Source organism: Miniopterus natalensis, chromosome 6, assembly GCF_054644295.1.
Source record: "Miniopterus natalensis isolate mMinNat1 chromosome 6, mMinNat1.hap1, whole genome shotgun sequence".
Taxonomy (NCBI): domain Eukaryota; kingdom Metazoa; phylum Chordata; class Mammalia; order Chiroptera; family Miniopteridae; genus Miniopterus; species Miniopterus natalensis.
This window is the reverse complement of record NC_142086.1, coordinates 37,994,524-38,015,430: the sequence shown is the minus strand read 5'-3', so window position 1 is coordinate 38,015,430 and position 20,907 is coordinate 37,994,524. Positions and strand designations below refer to the sequence as shown.

The window sequence follows — 20,907 nt, the reverse complement described above, 5'->3', positions numbered from 1 at the left end:
CCTGGTTGGGTGGCTCAGTTGGCTGGAGTGTTATCCCGTAAACCAGAAGGCTGCAGGTTTGATCCCCGGGCGGGCGTGCATAGGGGGCAACCGATTGATGTTTCTTTCTCACACCAATGTTTCCTTCTCTCTCTCCACCCCTCTCTCTCAAAAATCAATGAAAACATATCCTCAGGTGAGGATTAATTAAAAAAAAAAAAAAAAAACAACTCAAAAAATGTCATGAGGTAACCCTGGTTCTTAGGATTGAAGCTCAACTAGTATCTTTCATAAAATAGTCACCTCGTGTCAGATGGATGCTAGGCTTATCGGATGACTCCACAAGTTATATAAATGTCTAATCACTATGTTGTACACCTGAAAGTAATATAATATTGTATGTCAATTGTAATTGAAAAGTTTTTTAAATTATTAAATAAATAAAGTGGTCACCTAAGAGAGGTGAGAACTGTATGAGCCATTGAAGGACTGACCGCCTAGTCTCCAAAGGAAAACTGAGGTTGGAGCAGAGACAGACACAGGGAACAATGAAGATATGAGGAGATGTAAACTTACAGGAGCTTGACAAAATATATAGAAATTTATAACCTGCTTTGAAAATAAAAACAAGTATATCAAGACGTTGAGAGACTGAATATACAATCATAAAATGGCCAGGCCAGACCATATGTAAAAATAGAACTTTGTCCTACAATATGCACCAACCTGCCCTGGAATCCAACCCCCCTTATTTATAAATAAACAACCCAGGAAGCCAGCTTGCTATAAGTCAGACTTTCAGAAACAGAGATTGTTGTCTCTAGTGACAGTCAGGAAGCTAAAAAACAACTTACATAACAATCAGCCCCAAATGGCCAGGGCTTGATTAATAACTGACAGCTTCCCTAATTTTTGTCCCCACTTCCAACTCAGGGCCAATTAAAGAAAGCCAGACAAGCACCTCTAACCATCACATAAGAAGCCCCGCTTCTAGCTGGCCCCTCTACAGCGCTCCATGCCAATGGCCTCCAGCTGGGGCCTACCTGAAGCCTTTTTTTCCACCATGGGGCTGCCTGCTCTTGAGCCTCAAGTGACAGTGGCTGACTGCCCTGCTATAGTCAGCTCATTCGGTTTTCTCATTGAGTAGTTCTTTGTTTATTTCCACAATGTGCTTATTTTAGTTTGGAAAGCACAATGCTGTGATAGAGGTTCCATAAGCATTTCAGAAAAACCAGCACATTCTTAATAAATGAGTCCAGTTCTGTCACTATTTTAGCAACTCCGTTTTCTTCATGCCCATATCCAATCTACTGGCAAGTCCTGTCAACTCTATATCCAAAATGTAACCCAAATGTACCCCCTTCCCCCCCACCTCCAGTACCACCACTGGAGTCCAGAAAATCATTGGTGTGCTCCTGGATTGCGACAGTGGCCTCTTTACTGGTCGCTGCTCCCTCGCTCACTCCTGCTGTGATCTAGTCTCCTACAGCAGCCAGAGGGATCCGCATAGCAGATGTAGCATTTCTCTTCTTAAGCCTTCAAATGGCTCCCATCCCACTTAGAATAAAACACAGACTCCTATACCACCTGGCATGTTGCCTCCCCAGTCTCACCTTGTTCCACCTCTCCCGTCATCCACTACATTCCAATGACACCGGCCTTCTCAAATGTGCCAAACATGTTCCCATCTCGGGGAACACGCGCCAGCTGTTCCCTCTGCGGGGAAGGCTCTTCCCCTGACCTTCGCATGGCTCGCTGCTTTTTGTTGTTCAGATATGAGCTTAGCCACCACCTCCTCAGAGACGCAAAGAAAGTGCCTACTCTACCGTTGACACCCAATCACTGTCACGTCACCCAGTTCTGCCTCTCTGCATAACGCTCACCGCCTCAGACTTTCCGTCCTTAGTTGGTTTTACCCTCTAGCTCTTTCTATCAGAGCAGAGACCCGTCTGCCATGATTATACTCTGTATCCTCAGGCCTAAACCAAGCTTGGCATAGAATCGATGCTCAATAAGTATTTGTTGAATGAATGAATGAATGAATGAATGATGAACGAATGAACTGTCTGAGCCTTTGGACTCTGGTAGGGGAACCTGATCTTCCTTACCATACCCTAGCTCAGACCTAACTCCTATGCACTGCAAGGCCCAAATCAATTCCCAGCTTCTCTGGAAAGTCTCCCTGTCCCCTCAGAGGCTGTGCCTTTACCTTCTCCTCACACACAGCTCTGCCTGGGGGGCCCACTTGGATTTGATCATGGCCAACCTTGAAACTATTCCCTTGAAGCCTGCTGCCCAGTCTTGTTAAACTCTTCCCTTGATTCTTAGCTTAACATATGTGCATTTTCCACCCACCCAAGCACACTCCATACCTTCCATAAAACAGTGCAGTAAGCATAGTGGAAACTCAATAACTAGTTGTTGAATAATTTTTAAAATATGTATCAGGTAAAATTAAGGTAGCATGAAGGTTGTGCAGAACAGAGCCCACGTGGAATGAGGCCAAAGCTGAGACCTCAGAGCACTTCCATGTGGATTCCCTGCTGGTGTAAGTGGCTCACGTTTCCCATGGCCCATTCATCGGTTTGCTCTGCACAAAGCCTTTTTCATCTCTTTTTTCCTCTCCAGGATGCCGTCTGTGCTGCAACAGTAATGCTGTGCATGGACTGGGGTAACATTTACTGAGGACAAGCTTGTATGCCCAGTGGGCAGCCAGCCAGGAATTGCAGATTGAATGACATTTTTTTGTTTGGCAAAGAAAGAGCTGCTTCACCACCCCCGAGATAAGCACCAGTTCACCTGGTTGGTGAAGGCTTCTTGCTATTTTATTGAAATTACACTCCTGAAAACTCAGTAGTCACTCCCCTAGAGTCTGGTTTGTGATACTGGCTCTTTCCAAAGTATGTAAAAAAGCTAAAATAATGTTTTCAGGAGTGAATTTTCAAAAAGGATCAGCAATTCCACAGGTTATTCCCGACTTTTTCCCCATCTGCTGTGACAGCAGGTGTGATTTCACAAGCCCACTCCCATCAATCATCCTCTCCAACCTGTCTCTGGTGCCTGACAAGGTGTTTATGTGCATAACAGGGAAACCATCACTAGATCTTGCGAATGTATACGGCTGCTTTTCACAATACTCCGAAAGAAGACTTCCATGGAAACCTGGGTGCTGGGCTCAGGTGAGTGATTCATTTCATTGTCACAGTCTCATCTCCTTCCCAAGGATGCAAACTCAGAGCCCTTCAGGGTCAAAATAGGTATTAGGAAAGTATAAAGGATCCTAGTGTGAAACAACAAAAAGCGGAGAAAACTGTGGCCAAAATGGATAGTGCATGCTCTATCAAAAATGTATTTGCATTCACTTTACATGAAAATGTGCTGGCTAAAGGTGTCTACCACCAGTGTTCAATCTTTGCGCCTCTGTTAAGTGTTCTAGCCTGAGGCCCAAGCACTTATGTTCTTCCAAGGGTCTTAGAATTCACAAAATTGTGGACAGTTGGAGCTGGAAATAATCTTAGAATTTTATTTCAACTTTATCTTTTCCAAGTAAGGAAACCGAGGCCCAAAAGATTGATAAACCAGTCAAGGACACACAACAAGCACGGAGTGAGGGTAACAAAACTCTAGTCTCCAACTCCAACTCTAATGATCTTTCAGCTACTTGCCATCATTTTTCAAACCCTTTAAAGGTTTATTGCAGTGATATTAATAATAAGAAAAGGCCCCTCCAAAACGTCAATAGTGCTGAGACCTAGAAACCTCAGTTTAGAGGGTACCCAATCTTCCTTCACTAATTTTATTCCTCGTACTGAGATTAAAAGCAGTAATTAACACACGGCGGGGGGGGGGGAGGGGAATTCAAATGATAAAGAATGGATTAAAATGTTACATCAACTCAATGAAAGAGAATTTGATTATTAAAGATGATAACAATAATGTTAAGTGTGTACAAATATTATTCACAATTATTTTACATGATAAACATAGACTACAATATTAAGATTTCAACTATGGCCCGGCCGGGCGTGGCTCAGCAGTTGAGCATCAGCCTAGGATCCAGACAATCGGGGTTCAGTTCCCGGTCAGGACACATGCCCGGGTTGCGAGCTCAATCCCCAGTCAGGGGTGTGCAGGAGGCAGTCAATCAATGACTCTCTCATCATTGATGTTTCTGTCTCTGAAATCAATAAAGATATATTTTTAAAAAAAAAGATTTCAACTATGTAAAAGTGTATGCGCATGTGAATAAAGACTAGAGTGAAATTTGTAAAAGGAAGCTAATTCGATTGGCATGATTATTGTTAGTCTTTTTAAAATCATTTTAATATAGTTACAATATTCTTTATAGGATTTTAGATGATTCTCTGTAATATGGGGGTTCATTTTAATTTCAGGGCCAGCTGTTTGCTACTTCCTACCTTTTTCCTGGCTAGCAAAACCCTGTATTTTGTTCAGTTATCCAGGCTTTTCCCTTGAAACTCAGGGAGAATGTCCCAATAAATTGGTCAATACCAGCGTCCCCATTTCCTTTGCTAGTGACTGGCTCAAGCATGGACGTGTGATGTACATTTAGCAAATGAAATATAAAGAGAATTTGCTAAGGGACTACTTGGGAAAAGTTTCCTCAGTTTTAAAAGCAAGTTTCTTTCTCCACCTTCTGGTGTTGCCATGAGAATATGAAGACCTGGAGCTGCTGCAGCCATCTTCTCACCATGAGGCCAGCCTGAGGATAAGGCATATATGCTGAGATTGGCAGAGCAGAAAGATAGAAATGATCCCTAATGAATTAGTATGAAATCATCTACCTCTGGACTTCTTAGACGAGATAACCACCACCTTATCATTTAATTCAGTTGAAAAGACCATTTTCTGTTGTTTGCAAAAGCCCCAGTCAAAACAATAAACTTGATTCTCCCCGTGTTTTGGAAGCACACTCGGGTATCTTTATGAAGAGGGCAGCACACTTTCACATTTTCATTCTCTCTCCTCTTCCTGAGGCATACACAGCATGACTACATTTAAAATCTCAAGTGTCTCATCTCAGGAGTGTGGTTAGGATGGATATAAGCATAATTCATTTGCCTGAACTACGAGTTTTGATTCTACTACATACCCTAATATGACCACAGCCTGATGGCCTTTAGCTCTTTTATATGGCCCCTTTAAAACACAAGAGAGTTAGAACCAGTTTGAGAGAGAACTCATCTCTTAAGAGAAAATAAGATCAGAAAGAGGAGAAAGTAGGCATTTCTAGGAAGAAAGATATCATCCCAATAAATCTGAGTTTTTTAACTCCCCCAAAAGTTCTCGTGACGCCAAATGTCCTTGTTTGGATGCCTTGAGTTTGTCTTTTTTTTCAAACCAGCTCCTCTGTAATAGCCTGTCATTTTTCTTTACTCTGTAAGTGGTCATATTTATTTCGTGGCAGTGCAGTAGGCTATCTGGACAATAATGAAAAGTTTGCAATGAGGCTGTAGAGGAAACAAAAGCTACCAATGACTGCAAGGTTATTGCCATTAACATACAAAGTTCTACAAAGTCTTGTCTGGTGGGGAGAACTGAGGTTTTGAGGATTAGAAAAATGTAACCCATAGAGAACAGACTGAAGATACACTTTATACATGCTGAGTGTCTTGAAAAATCAGATACAGAGATAAAGGGGCTCCTCTGTGCTCTAGGGCAGATCAAACCATAATAAAGACACTTACCCGAGAGAGGCATGGTATGTGGACACTCAAACCCCAAAGTATGGCAACAATAATAATAGTCTATTTTTAATCTTAGAGAATATTTCCTCCTGGGAAATCCTAAAGCATTTTAAAATTATATTTTACAAAATAAACATACATATTTTCATATATATTTAGACATTTGCAAAAATAAAAAAGCACAGCCTAAGCTATAAAAGAATGTTGTCAACTATGAAAAGTTATTATCCCTTCTACCCTCTATTTTATTCCCCATAATGTCCCTAGCCCACTAGAGTAAAATAGTTGAAATATGCCTCACCCATTCTAGAATCTCTAGGTCTCTTTGTGCCCCCAGATCCTCGCTTTCCCAGCCATTTCTACTTCTGTCATAACACTTCTCCATCTCCTTCATCCTCCGGCCCCACACATATTGCCTCTCGATTTCCAGGGGGGCAATAAAAGCAAATGGAAAACAAGAAATTCTTTGTCTAGGGTCTATGGCTGCATCTGTTTTACAGATTTGTTCTTTACACCAGTGCTTCTCAAACTCTAACAAAAAACCTGGGCAAATGGTTAAAATGCAGATTCTGATTTCAGTAAGTCTGGGGTAGGGCCCTAGAGTCTCTATTTCTAACAACATCTAAAGTGAAGCTAATTCTGCTGGTCCTGATCCATAGTCCATACTTTGAGTTGGAAGCTTTTAAAAATATGTAAGACAAAAAGCACCTGAGATTCAAACAAGGCACATGAATTAATCAAATGGAAATTGCTTTAAAATGTGATAGAATTTGATAGAATTTGAGATGTGTTCTTCTGAACGCTAAATATGACAAGTTCTAGAAAAGTTGACTTTCTGTGTATCTATTATCTATAGCTACACAATAAAATTATTGGCTCAAAACAATACAAACATTTATTTTGCTCATAAATCTAAACTTTGGGCAGAGCTTTCAAGAGATAGCTTGTCTCTGTTCTCCACAGCATCAAATGGGACAGCTCAATTGGAAATTGGAGAAGTCACTTTCAACATGACTCATTCTCCTTTTTTATTATTGATATTATTGAGATGACACTGGTTAATAAAGTTATATAGGTTTCAGGTATACAATTCTATAGTCCATCATCTGTATATTGTATTGTGTGTCCACCACCACAAGTCAAGTTTCTACGCCTCCCCTTTTCCTCTTGTAATCATCATTCTGTTGTCTATGAGTTTTCTTTTTTGCTTAATCCCTTCACCTTTTTCACCCAGCATTCCAAACCCCCTCCCCTCTGACAGCTGTCAGTCTGTTCTCTGTGTCTACAAGTCTGTTTCTATTTTGTTTGTTTGTTCATTAGATTCCACATATCAGTGAAATCATATGGTCTTTCTCTGACTGGCTTATTTCACTTAGCATAATATTCTCCAGGTCCATCCATGCTGTCACAAAAGGTAAGATTTCTTGCTGTTTTATGGCTGAGTAGTATTCCATTGTGTAAATGTACCACATTTTTTTATCCACTCATCTGATAATGGGCACTTAGGCCGCTTCCAAATTTTGGCTATTGTAAATAATGTTGCAATAAACATAGGGATGTGTATGCCCTTTGAATTAGTATTTCTGGTTTCTTCAGATATATTCCCAAAAGTGGTATCACTGTGCCATGAGGCAGCTCCATTTTCAATCTTCTGAGGTAACTCCATACCGTTTTCCACAGTGGCTGCACCAATCTGCATTCTCACCGACAGTTCACAAGGGTTCCCTTTTCTCTACACCCTCACCAATGTGTGTTGTTTGTTGATTTAGCCATGGTGAGATGTGTGTGGTGATATCTCATTGTGGTTTTAATTTGCATTTCTTAGATGATTAGTGACATTGAGCATATTTTCATATGTTTATTGGCCATCTGTATGTTCTCTTTGGAGAAGTATCTATTCAAGTCCTTTGCCCATTTTTTAATTGGATTGTTTTGGTTTTTTTGGTGTTGAGTTTTATAAGTTCTTTATAAATTTTGGATATTAACCCCTTATCAGATGTATTATTGTGGAATATGTTCTCCCATTCTGTGGGTTGTCTTTTCATTTTGTTGATGGTTTCCTTTGCTATGCAAAAACTTTTTAGTTTGATGTAGTCCCATTTGTTTATTTTTTTCCTTTGTTTCCCTTGCCCAAGGAAATATATCAGAAAAAATATTGCTATGAGAAATGTCCCAGATTTTACTGCCTATGTTTCCTTCTAGGATTTTTATGGTTCCCAGTCTTACACTTAAGTCTTTAATTCATTTTTAGTTTATTCTTGTTGGTAAGAAGGTGGTCTAGTTTGATTTTTTTTTTGCATGTATCTGCCCAGTTTTCCCAACACCATTTACTGAATTGACTGACTTTACTCCATTGTATGTTCTTGCCTCCTTTGTCAAGCATTAATTGACCATAAAGGTGTGGGTTTATTTCTGAGCTCTCTATTCTGTTTCATTAATTTATATGTCTGTTTTTATGCCATTACCATGCTGTTTTGATTACTATGACCTTGTAGTATAGTTTGGTATCAGGTAGTGTGATTCCTCCAACTTCGATTTTCTTTTTCAAGATTGCCGTGGCTATTTGGGGTCTTTTTTGGTTTCATAAGATTTTTGGTGGAGACGGGCTGGGGGTCTCCATTGACCAACTGCTCCCCGATGTCCTGGGTTGAGCTCTGCAATGACAGTGACCAACTGCTGATCTGGAGGCCTCAAGTTCTGCCTGGCCCCAGTCGATGCTGCTTCTGCCCACTGGACCTTCTGCTCCCCAATCAGGCCCAGCCCTGTGTCTGCACACAGGAGAAATGAGGTTCACATCCAGGGCTTGAGATAAACCTTGTGAAGAGGGGGTTGCCTGAGTGTTTCTCAACAGAAACACTTAAGACAAGAAGGGATTGGCAGGAAATATTCAAAGTGATGAAAAGCAAGAACGTACAATCAGGACTACTCTACCCAGCAAATCTATCCTTTAAAATGGAAGGAGAAATAAAAAGCTTCCAAGACCAGAAAAAACTAAAGAAGTTCATTACCACCCAACCAGTATTACAAGAAATGTTAAAGGGTCTTGGAAGAAACAAAACAGAGAAGCATAAACAATAAAATGGTAATAAATACATACCTATCCATAATCACTCTAAAGGTAAATGGCTTAAAGAAGCAAGACTGGAGCCCAGTACTGGGCAATAATAAATGAATTTAGCTATTCTTTTATTTCAATACATTTTTACAGCAACAGAGTGAATTCAAACATAAAATCTAAGGCCCCCTCAGACAGCTCTCATCTATAGCAAAATCATCCGTGTCGTTGGAGAGTAATGAAGGCTGGTGTTGGGAAGAAGCAACTGTATTGCTTAGTTCACTTACTGCATTTGCCAACTTACATTTATACTCTACACCTTGACGTCTAATTCCAAAGAAAAATACACTGAGGGGCTCTTCTTTAGAGTAGATATAGGTATCCATGCAATTTAAGATCATCCATCTCAATCTACCTATTTACAGTGACAAATGCTTGTTATGGTAAGACATGGGAACAAATGTCCCTCCATTATACAGGGCCCTGCAAACTGGCTGCCCACACTGCTTCAGTTGGTCTCCACACTGTCCTGCTGAGTATGAGCTTTAGAGAGGTGTCCATGTTTGATGCTGATGGCAAGGCTCCTGTGATTAAACCAAAGAACTGCTACCCTGGAATAGCGTTACAAAGACTAGAAAGAAACCTTTTCACCACAAGCTCACACCAATTTACTTTCAAATAAAATCACTGAGCATGCCCATGAATCAGACACCAATACCTCTTAACTCTACCTTTGAACCTTCCACTTCAGTGCTGGCCAGGGTGAGTCAGTGGTTAGAGCATAGGCCGAGGCACCAAAGGGGTCCCGGGTTCAATCCCCAGTCAAGGACACATGCCTGGGTTGCAGGTTCCATCCCAGGGTGTGCGTAGGAAGCAACCAATGGGTGTGCCTTTTTCACATTGATGCCTCTCTCTCTCTGTGTCTTTCTCTCCCCCTCTCTTCACCCCCCGCCCACTACCTTCCTTCCACTCTCTCTAAAAATCAGTGGAAAAAATATCCTCAGGTGACGATTAACAACAACAACAAAAAAAACTCACCTTCCACTTCAGATTCAAAAGATAAAGCCTTCCCTGATGAACGCTGTTGTCTAGTACATGAGAATGTTCCAGCCATGCTATTGAGATGGGTTCCTGGAAGTAAGATGAGGAAAAGAATCTGTATTTTTCTTGATTTCTGCCCAAACATGCCTGTTCTGTAGGAGTCCTGGAGTTCTCAAAATCTTCAGCGCCAATCATGAATAAGAGTTCTGTTTACTTGAAAGAATGAAACTTGCTCAGTGTTGTATGAATAAAATGTGCCAGATTAAAAGAAATAATTGTTGCTCTTTACCTAAACTGGTGTCCTGAAAGAAAGGGCTGCTTGCCTCACCACCCATCACCCAGTCTTAGGGCGTGTTCAATAGAGCTATGCCACATGACAATGCATTTATACCCTATAAATAACGAGCAACCAACCTTCAATGTGGCACCTAAACTCTCTAAGCCTCTGTGTTAGTTTGCTATGGCTGACAACAGAACACCACGGATTGGGTGGCTTAAACAGCATAAATTAATTTTCTCAAAGTTTTGGAGTTTAGAAGTTCAAGATCAACATGTCAGGAGATTTGGTGTCTCCTGAGGTCTCTCTCCTTGGTTTGCAAATGGTTCCCTTCATGCTATGTCCCTACATGTGCATCCCTGGTGTTACTCTCTTCTTATAAAGACACCAGTCAGATCAGAGGAAGGCACACCACAATGGCTCCATTTTAGCTTAATCACCCCCTTTAAAAACATTATCTCCAGATACAGTCACATTCTGAGGTTGAGGCTTCAATAAATAAGTTGGGGGAGGGGGTATAATTAAATCCATAACAGCCTCTGTAAAATTGAGCATCATGAGGATTTATGTAAGATGCAAACAAGAACATGAATTAGAAATTGCTTTATAAATTATGTCACCACACAAATATTGTATTACTGATATCATTTTTGTCATTATAATTATCTCTATGACATAGTGTCAGTCTCTTGGGAAATATAAATTTTCTACCTTGTAAATAATTATTGCACAGTGGATAAGAGAACATGCTCAAGCCCTGGCCCGGTGGCTCAGCTGGTTGGAGTGTCATCCAGTACACGTATAGGCTTTGGGTTCAATCCCCAGTCAGGGCACATACCTAAGTTGCAGTTTCGATCCCAGGTCAGGGCAAGTAGGGGAGGCAACTGGTCAACGTTTCTCTCTCTCTCTCTTCCTCTCTCTCTAAAGTCAATAAAAAACATATGCTCCGGGCGGGGAGGATTTAAAAAGAGAGAACATGCTCCAGAATTAAGACGTCTAGATCCAAATCTTGGCTATCTGTGACCTTCCAAAATCATTTTAACCTCTCTAAACCTCAATTTTCCTGTCTATAAGTTAAGGTTGTAGAAATAATATCCACCTTTGAGGGTTATTGGAACTGTTAAAAGAGGGAATGCATGAAAATGACTAGATAATAGTACATGCTCAATAAGTGATGGTTGCTAGAAGCATTTAGACCTTGCTGCTGCTCCCTCTCTCTCAGCCAGCAGAGGTCTCCGTCGCCGTCAAGCTCAGGCTGGCTTCCCCGTGACAGCCTGCACTGCAGCTGCCAGGCACGTCCACTGTCGGCAGAGAAAGCAGTGGAAGAATTAGCACGCTGTCTGAAGGAAGGAGAAGAAATCAAAACAAGGGAACAGGGAATTGTTAGGATTCCATGGTAAAGTGTTCTGTGAACAGGCGGCAGACCATGAATCAAGGCTGCCTAAGCTCTAGTGCTGCTTCAGAAACAGGGTCTCACCTACGCTGTCCTTAGTTGCATCTTACTTTAGCCAATTCTAAAGTTGAGTTAATAAAAATGATTCATACATACCCCAGAAGAGCAATAAGAATTTATTGAAAAATATTTTTGTAAATTTCTCTGAAAACAATGGGTGCTGCTAAGTGAAACATTTAACATGTCTCACAGTATTAAGTTTATTTCATCTCTATCACCAGTTCTATTCCATGCCTCAGTTTTTCTTCCACTGTAATATATAGCCTTCTTTTCCCACACAGGCTTACACCTCCAAGTTCAATTATTCTGTCAGTTGTGTTTTAAATTATACTCATTTCTATTAACCACTTGTGGTATGAATTTGTTGATCTGTTCCTTCTGCTGAGCCAGTCATCTTCACACCCACCAAAAGCTGGAACAATTAAACTAAGGAAGATGAAGAGATTAAAGCATAGAAGTAAAGACAGTGAGTGGGAAAGTGGGATTAAAAAGAGCACTGAGGGGGAAACACACGTGAGCTAAAAGAGCATTGCACAGAGCAGATCGAAGCAGAGAGGGAAGGGTAGAGCAAGGTAGAAAACGGATCCTGCCTTCATCTGCCTACTACTCCTCTCTTTCAGCACCAAGGACAGAGGCTCTGCAGGGCTGCCCCAAGCAACATTCAGTTTAGGGTCCCTCCCAAATCTCCCACAGAAAACGGATGGGTTCTAAAGCAGCTATGACACATGCAGTAAGGTCTATTAGGGAAGCTGGAAAAGCAGCACACAAGTGATGTCACCTTAGAGGCAAAAATGGGTGATTTTCTTTCTGTTCGTTTCCACAGTTTCCGGGTCTTGGGAAAGGCAAAGTTTGCTTTGCTTGGGCATGTCCACTGTCAGTAAATGGCAACAGGAGTTGAGGTGCCTGAACTTCACAGTCTCCAGAAATCAAAAGAAATTTGCAGGGTAAGTAATTTTTCTTTTTGTTTCTACTTTAATACGCAGTGTTTTCCCCGAAGCTTGTTTAATCAGTTTGGGGTTCTGTGGTTCTCTAAGAATATGCATTGAAACTCCATACCCGCTCTTACTTAAAAATGTGAAATCCTGAAGAAACGATGTTTTGTTTTTTTTTCTTTTAGGGGGGCAATAGAAATCTGGCCTCTTTTCCCTCCTAAAAATTAGATTCTTGTGGGATCTCGTAGCTAAGCAAAGGCAGAATTAAAAGATGGAAAATAAAAAACTGTTATTATCCCTGGGATTTGTATGAAAGTCAATTGTATTCCTCTTAACAGTGTTACTTAATTGTAAGGGTCTGTTATTTTCAACTCCCCCAATTCAGCACCCTGGTAATCCAGGACTGGGGGTTTGGAGAGGCACTGCTTTCAATAGTCTATTTAAAGCAAGGTTGTTTCCAAGTCAGAATTCAATTATTCCCAACAGAGATATGCAGTACTTGAGATGATGATTGTGTATGTTTTCTATAATGATGGCATATAATTTTGGGGGTATTGTTGTTGTTTAATTGTGGGACTTTCATTACTTACTGTAGTTTATTGGGTCAATGAAGTTGTTACAATTAGGCATTTGTTCCAGTTCATGCATTTCATTTAATCAGATACTATTAAAATGCATGCACAAATAATAATGCTGCAACAGCAAAGTGGAACTTAGATTCTAAACTTATTCTGCATACCTGTTTGTACTTTACAGGTAAAACCCTTCGCTTACTAATCTAAAATATCAGTAAGAAGTCCATCCTTGGATAAAAGTAAAGAATCACTGCTTGTCACAGCATTGGTTGGAGCTCTTGTAGCCAAAGAGAAGCAGATACAATATGAGAAAGTCTTACTCAGACACTTGTTTATTTATAGCTGAACATTTTCAAGGGTTTGTGTGGTTAGCAGTGTGCAGGGTTGTTGAACAAGGAAAATACTGACAGTATCCCAATGAATACCTGATATGAAAGCATCGATACAGATGACTGCTATTATGAAATAAGAATTGGAGCAAATACCAAAGATTTTATTCAATATTAAATTCAACTTCTAATGCATTGAAATTTGTCATCAATTAATATTTGCTCATTGATTGACTGATACATTGAGTTCCCCATTTTATCTCTGATTAGAATGATAGGATGTTCAGTCCTTAGAGGTTGTGATGAAAAATGAGGATGTTCTGCTTTACTGAGCAGGTTTAATTAGGGAAAAAAGCATATTACCTTAGCTATGGGATCCCAGTAACCAGCTGTGGTTTTTCTCTGTACATTTGCCAATAATGTAAATGTGCTCACATATGTAAACATGCTATGTATTTCAATGCACCTGTGAATATTCATTAGGAAAATAAAGTAGACTGCAATCTGCAAGAATAAAATGTCATACAAATGCTAAAGACTACCTCTAATAACAATGACAATGTAACTCCCACTGTTGCTATGTGCAGTGCACACCTGCATTGACTTCACTGAGCTGAGTCAGGTGGTATGCACAAGGTACTCTTAAAAAGGAGGTTTTATAACTAGTCCTCATTTCAGATTTGTCTCCCTCACCCCAATTGTGGGGTAGTTAAGAACATGAACTATGGAAACAGGCATATGTTGGTTTGAATCAGCTCCATCATTTACTCGTGTACAACTGCAGAGAGATACTTGACCTTTCTGTTTCTTACTTTCTTTATCTGTGAAAATGGGGGTAATAACAGTACCTACTTTCTTTATCAGGTTGTTGTGTGGTTTAAATATGATAACACTTAGAAATGTTAGCAATAATTATTAATTTTTTCAGGTAATATAGCAAGTCTGCATTGAAGCCCAGAAAATCTCTGGAGACTAGAGGTCAGAATGTAACTGAGGCCCTACCTGGGTAGCTCAGTTGGTTGGCATGTCGTCCCGATGGGCCAAAGTTGGGAGTTCAATCCCCTGTCAGGGCACATACAAGAACCAACCAATGAGTGCATAAGTGGGTGGGACAGCAAATCGATGTTTCTCTCTCTTTCTCTCTCTCTAAAAAAAATAATAAATAAAAAATTTCTTAAGAAAATAATATTACTGAGTAAAAGATTAAAGAAGGCAAAAGACAAGAATCTATGATACAAGTGATTTGGTCATGGGACCCTGCTATCGAAGTGTTTTGTTCCGGGTTTAGGAAAAACCATCTTTACCTGGAAATGACTGCCACACTGACTTCCCTCCCAGCATAAACACATTAAAGAAGTCATAAGTCTGAGATTTAAGGAAACCAAAGATCAAAGGTGGCCTCAACATGGCCCTCTACACATTGAATCGTGTAATCTTGAAAATGTTACAAAACCTCTCTCTTTCTCTCTCTCTGTTTTAATCTATAAAAGGAAGATATCAGTATCTGTCTTCAGGGCTGCTATAAATATTAAAATGTGATAATATGTGTAAAGTACTAGTGTTTGGCGCACAGCAGCAGCCAGAAGTGGTAGTGACTATTGTCTTCAGAAGGAGACTGAGAACTAAAGGTGTTTGTGGGGGACGGGGCTTGTGTTTTTTGCTTAATTCAATATCCTTAAGGAACAAGAAAAAGAATTACAACCCTGTAAAACTTAATAAATATCTTCCTAACAAACTCAAGGGGAGCCTGGTATGGAACCAGGTGCCAAAGAGGCATCCCACACGTGTTCCAGGCAGACTGCAGTTCAGGACTGAGGTGTTGAATATCCGCAAAGCAGGATGTATAGCATAGCTGATGGGGGCCTGACCCCTCTCTGTCTCTCTGTTTTTCAAAATAGATTATGCTCTCACTCTAAAAGATGCTAAAATAAATGATAGAGACCAAGATTAGTCTTGGTCTCTATCATTTGTAAGAAATTCAAAGGCTCATTAAAATTTGTAACTGGTGCTCTATATAAGGGATCTAAAAGAGTAAAACCAGCCCTGGCCAGTGTTGCTCAGTGGTTAGAGCATCGGCCCATGCACTGCAGGGCCATGGGTTCCATTCTCAGTCAAGTTCATGTACCTGGGTTGCAGGTTCGATTCCCAGCCCTGGTTGGGCACATGCAGGAGAGAGAATCGATGTTCCTCTCTCCCCCCTTCTCCCATCCCTCCCTCCCTTTCACCCTCTCTAAAAGTCAATGGAAAAAAATATCCTCAGATGAGGATTAACAAAATAAAAAGTAATAAAAGAGCAAAACCAGTAGTAATCTTCTAGTCCTTGCCTTCTCCACTTTTTCACCTCCCATCCACTCTTAACTGCTAACACTCAGCTGAAGTCATCAGTAGTCTACTACTTTCCAAGTCCATTAGACATTCTGCAATTGTACTTTATTTGATGACCTCTTTACCTATTCCCACTTCCTTTAACAATAAAAGCTGCAACATTTCAAGTGCTACCTGCCAGACATTATGCTAGAGCCGTGATTCTCAATGGGGAGAGCAATTTTGCCCCACAAAAGACAATCGAGAATGTCTGGAGACATTTTTTGGTTGTCACAATTTAGGGGAAGGGGAGTGCTACTGTCATCTACTGGGTAGAAAGATGTCAGGGAAGCTGCTAATCATCCTACGACAGATGCACAGGACAACCCCCCACCACAAACTGTCAATAGTTACAAGCGTTTGCATCTATAATTTTATTTGATTATCATAATAACCCTGTGGAGTGGATATGATTATTCTCATTTTGCTGATGAGGAGACCAGGCTATCATTATGAATTACGTAGAGAGTGATTATTAAGTTAATGAATTCTCTAGTCTCTTCGCTTCTCCTACCTGAGACCAGTTTACTACTATCTGTTAGCATATCAGAGGGAGAAAGAAAGGAGAAAATCCAGGCAAGCTCTGTGTTATATAAGCGATGCTGGTTTAAAAAAAAAAAAAAAAAATCTAAGGAGAGAGGATGTTGAAACAATTAGCAGAGAGATGGGGAGGAATCTAGCATCTCCCTCGTTTTCTGCTTTCATCTCCCACACCGCATCTCATCAGGAACTGCGGGACAGCCAAGGCTTACCCGCACCTGCTGCTGTAAAGAATCAAAGGCCTGCGACAGTACAACGCCAAATAAGTAAATAAATCCGAAATCTATGAAATCGTGGTTCCACCATCAGGCTCAGAATTGATTTCCAGAGTTGAAGGTTTCCCTTCACATAATTAGTCATTGACATTCAGCTGTACTATTTTTAATTAGCTGTCAAACTTCTGCAGAGCAAAATGTCCAGCAAGATGGTAACAAATATCCCAGGGTTTCCTCATCCCTCTTTCCCTGACATGGCCAACTGCAGACCCCCGGAAAGAGTGATTCCCCACCGCTGCTTTCCAAGGTGGCCCCATTGCAGAGGGAAACGACTTCTGGGTCTGAGCCTGCATCAAAGGTGAAAATACTCTCAAACAATCAGCAAGCATTGTGTTTTTCCAAAAGCTCTTGGCGGCAGCAGTGTTATCTCCAGGGTAGCAGCTGCCCTTCTCCAAATAATGAAGAAATTATAATTATTATCAAAAATTATTATTATGCTTTAAAATATATTGAGTGCAAATAGTGTGCCAAGATAAAGAACAATTTCTTTGAACAATTCTCTGAATTCAATCCAAGTCGGTCTCCCCTTATAGTCATTTGTTCATTTTAACACTTACACATTCCAGGCTGAAATGTTTCAAAATAGAGTACGAAATGACAACCATGATTAGGCCAATCTCCTAATCAAAGGAGAGCTGCAGGTATCAGGAGTGAGAGCGAAACCTGGCCACCGAGCCAGCCTTTCCCTCTGCCAGGGCCTGGAATGAGAGTTCCCATGGAGGCCCATGGGCTCCATATCTAAATATTTTAGCCATAACCAACAAACCATTGAATAAAATGTTTAATCCTTTTGCCTTGACAAATAAATCTTCCTACTCTGAAAGGCCAGGTTTGAATTTAGCATTCCTAAGCCCTTAAGAGTTCCATACAAAATGTGAGAGGGCAGGAGAAGCTGCTCCCCAACTCCCATCCTGTCCCAGGGACTTTGTCTTCTTCTCTCCCCACCTCAGGCTACACCCAAGCTATTCATCTGAGCTCCCAAAGAGCTACCAAGTGAGCCCAGTGAGCCCAGTGAGCCCACATACACACGGCACAGTCTAGGCTCAGGTAGACAAATTCAGAACAATATCGATGCTCCCCTAGAAACAGGCTCCAAGCAGTTTGGGCTGAGAATTCTGTGATCTTTGTACCCAGAGCATGTTCTAAAAGGGGAGTGTGAGCTCTTGGTGGGCCTGCTCCTTGGTGCTATGGGAGGGCATGACCTCATCCTATAGGGAGGATATGACCAGATAGGGCCCAGAGTAGTGTCCTTTAAAGCACAAAGCCCAGGGCCGGAGTCACTCATGCCCAGGTCTCAGGGCCATACTATAGGAGGTAGAGCCTTCCCCCAGCACTGGCTGTAATGCACTGTTACCCTTGGCACACAGGCATTGCCACAGTTTTCTTCAGGATATGGTGACTTTTGTCCCCGTCCCCCCCCCCCCCCCCCCGCACACACACACACAAACTTGGCTCTAGTTGCCCACAGTCCTTTCTTCAGAGCTGGCCCCAACAGGCTGGCGTCCTGGGGGCAGCTGATGGGCTCTGCTGTCTTTCCCACTCTAGGTCCAAAGTCCCCACAGTTTGAGGACTGGCTCTTCCCAGTGAGCAGTGACATGACAGTTGTTATGGCTTTCAGAGCCGAGGAGGACATTGGGAGGATCAGAAGGCCCATGTGCTAGTTCTGCCACTAATAAACTGTGTGACAAGACATGCCATTCGTCCTTCCGGGTCTCAGTTTCCCTGTTTGAAAAGTGAGAGCTTTGGACTAGGTCAGAGGGTGCAAACGGGTGGGGTGGGGGTCATGGGCCCAGGGATGTGAGACTGGCGGCCAGGGGAGGACTTCATAGGCCTTAACCATTCCTTTCATTGGTAGCCAATCTTTAAAAATTAGGTTTCAGATGAAATTCCACACGTGGATTTTCCCTAAATATAAAAACCGCTTATCGCCTCTAGACTCTGTCACTCCTGCGACTGTCTCTCCCAACCCTACCACGCCCTGTGTAAGATGCAAGAGAGAATGGGAGGCTGAAGGAAGTTGAGACAGGGAGGCAAAGGAAAGTCCAACGGGTGCAACAGAGGATGGGAGGGAGGGCACAAAGCAGGAGGGGGGGACTCAGAGAAAATGACCAATGGAAGAAAAAGAGATTACGCTTACATAGCTTGCTAGGTGTCAGGTATGGCTTTCAATGTCTCACGTATAAAGCAGCTCATTTAATCCTCACAAAAGCCCCATGGGAAGGGTTCCGTCATGTCCCCCTTTTACAGAGACGGAAAATGAAGCTCAGAGAGGCGAAGTCACTGAGTTAGGCAGTGGCAGAGCTGGGATCCCGATTCTGCACTGGACCCCTCCCCAGCTTACTCAGAGTCCAAGCCTGGCTCTGTCACCAGCCCCGCACCCCTCAGCCCCACGCCCCCCACCCTGCCCCTGCCTCACGTGGCTCCAGCCACACTGACCTCCCGTCCGGCAGCCTCGTTGTCTCTGTAGCCGCTGTCCCTTCTGCTTGGACGACTCTTCCCCAGAAGTCTGCACAGTTAGCTTTCTCAGAACCTCCAGGTCTTGACTCAGTTGTCACCTCCCCCAGGAGGGCTTGATTACTCTAGTTAGAAATTGCCTCAGACACCCTCCTCACACCCCCCCCAATCCTTCCCTCTCCTTACCCCCTTCCCTGATTTATTGTTCTCCAAAATACATATCATCATCAAACATACTATATCTTTTGCGTATCTTGTTTATTAGTCTTCTCTTCCTGAATGGTGGCTTCAAGAAGGCAGTAATTTTTTTTTTTTAACTCCTTACCTGAGGATATATTTTTATTGATTTTTAGAGAGAAAGAAACATCACTGTGAGAGAGAAACACAGACCGGTTGCCTCCCCTACATGCATTGGGGGATCTAACCTATAACCTAGGGATGTGCCCTGACTAAGAATCGAACCTGAAACCTTTTGGTGCACAGGATGATGCTCCAATAAACTGAGCCACCAGCCAGGGCAAGAGGACAGGAATTTTTATTTTCCTTTTGTTCGTTGCTGTATTTCCAGTGCTTAGAACAGTGCTTGTTATATAGAAAGAGCTCAGTACATACGTATTTGTTGAAGCAATAAATCAAAATGTGCATGCAAGCAGCCCAGGTCCAAAGAGGCGCATTTTACCAACGTTGTTTTCTGTCTCCTCCCAGGACACCCATTGGGGTCACTCCTCTCCCTCTGGGCTATGGCGCCACTGAGTCAGCTGAGTGGCCACATCAACTCCACCTGTGGGACAGACAACTCCACGGGGGCCAGCCGGGCCCGCACGCACGCCTACTATGCGCTGTCCTACTGCTCGCTCATCCTGGCCATTGTCTTTGGCAATGGTCTGGTGTGTGTGGCTGTGCTGAGGGAGCGGGCCCTGCAGACCACCACCAACTACCTGGTAGTGAGCCTGGCTGTGGCAGACTTGCTGGTGGCCACCTTGGTGATGCCCTGGGTGGTATACCTGGAGGTGAGTGAGCCCAGGTTCGGGCTGCGCATGTGACTGTTCCTGTCCTTGTGTTCCCTGAGCTCCTGGCCTTCTGGGCTCAAAATGTTCCCTGCTGTGATCTGGGGACTGGAGAAGGAAGGACAGCCCCTGTCCTCCTCCCTTTCATGAGGGACGGGAGGTCTTGAGAGCAGCCACTCCCCAGCATCACTTGCCGACATCAGATCCAGGGAGCTGGGAATGATTCTGTTCCCGGGGCTCCAGTATCCAGGTAACCAGACTTGAGTGATGGGGCTCATCCTGAAAATGCACCAGGTTTACTCTCCGTGACAGGCATGTCTCAAAGACGTGAGCAATTGGGGGAGGCAGTCCAGCAGGCACCTTCATCAGTGTGTCAATGCACATGAGGCTGAGAACGTGCAGGAGGGATTTGGGACAAGGTTGGGGGGAGCAAAAGGGATTATAGAAAAAAATTTAATGAATGAGAGAAAAAGGAGAGAAAGAATAGCCTGTAAACAGATGAGGCTTCTTCAGATGGTTCAGTTGCCCTCAGACTTGGTTCTTTCCTCCTGGATATCAACTCTCCACAGACTGCTCCCAAAGGAACAGACCAAACCTCCAAACTTACATATGTGTATTTCTTTTTTAAAAAATATGATTTTATTGATTTGAGAGAGAGACATCGATGAGAGAGAAACATCAGCTGGCTGCCTCCTGCACGCCCCCTACCAGGGATCAAGTCCTAAACCGGGGCATGTGCCCTGACCAGGAATCGAACCAGTGAGCTTTTGGTGCATGGGACCATGCTCAACCAGCTGAGCCACGCCAGACAGGCCTAAATTTGTATTTTTGATGCCTCCCTTAATAGCACAGAGCCCTCACCAATCAGATAATGCAGCAGGCCCTGCAGAATTCTTTTGGAGAAGAAACATTTCTTAA

The 20,907-nt window shown here is 42.4% G+C and overlaps 1 protein-coding gene across 3 annotated transcripts in view; it reads left to right on the top strand.

The window, feature by feature from the left end:
• The first annotated feature begins 19,722 nt into the window (after positions 1-19,722).
• DRD3 (dopamine receptor D3) overlaps positions 19,723-20,907 on the top strand; it is a 33,403-nt gene continuing 32,218 nt past the window's right edge. For all 3 annotated transcript variants that reach the window (XM_016200146.2, XM_016200145.2, XM_087817872.1), the window contains exon 1: positions 19,723-19,992. In XM_016200146.2, coding sequence (XP_016055632.2) covers positions 19,723-19,992 — 270 coding nt within the window. The remainder of the gene's footprint in view (positions 19,993-20,907) is intronic.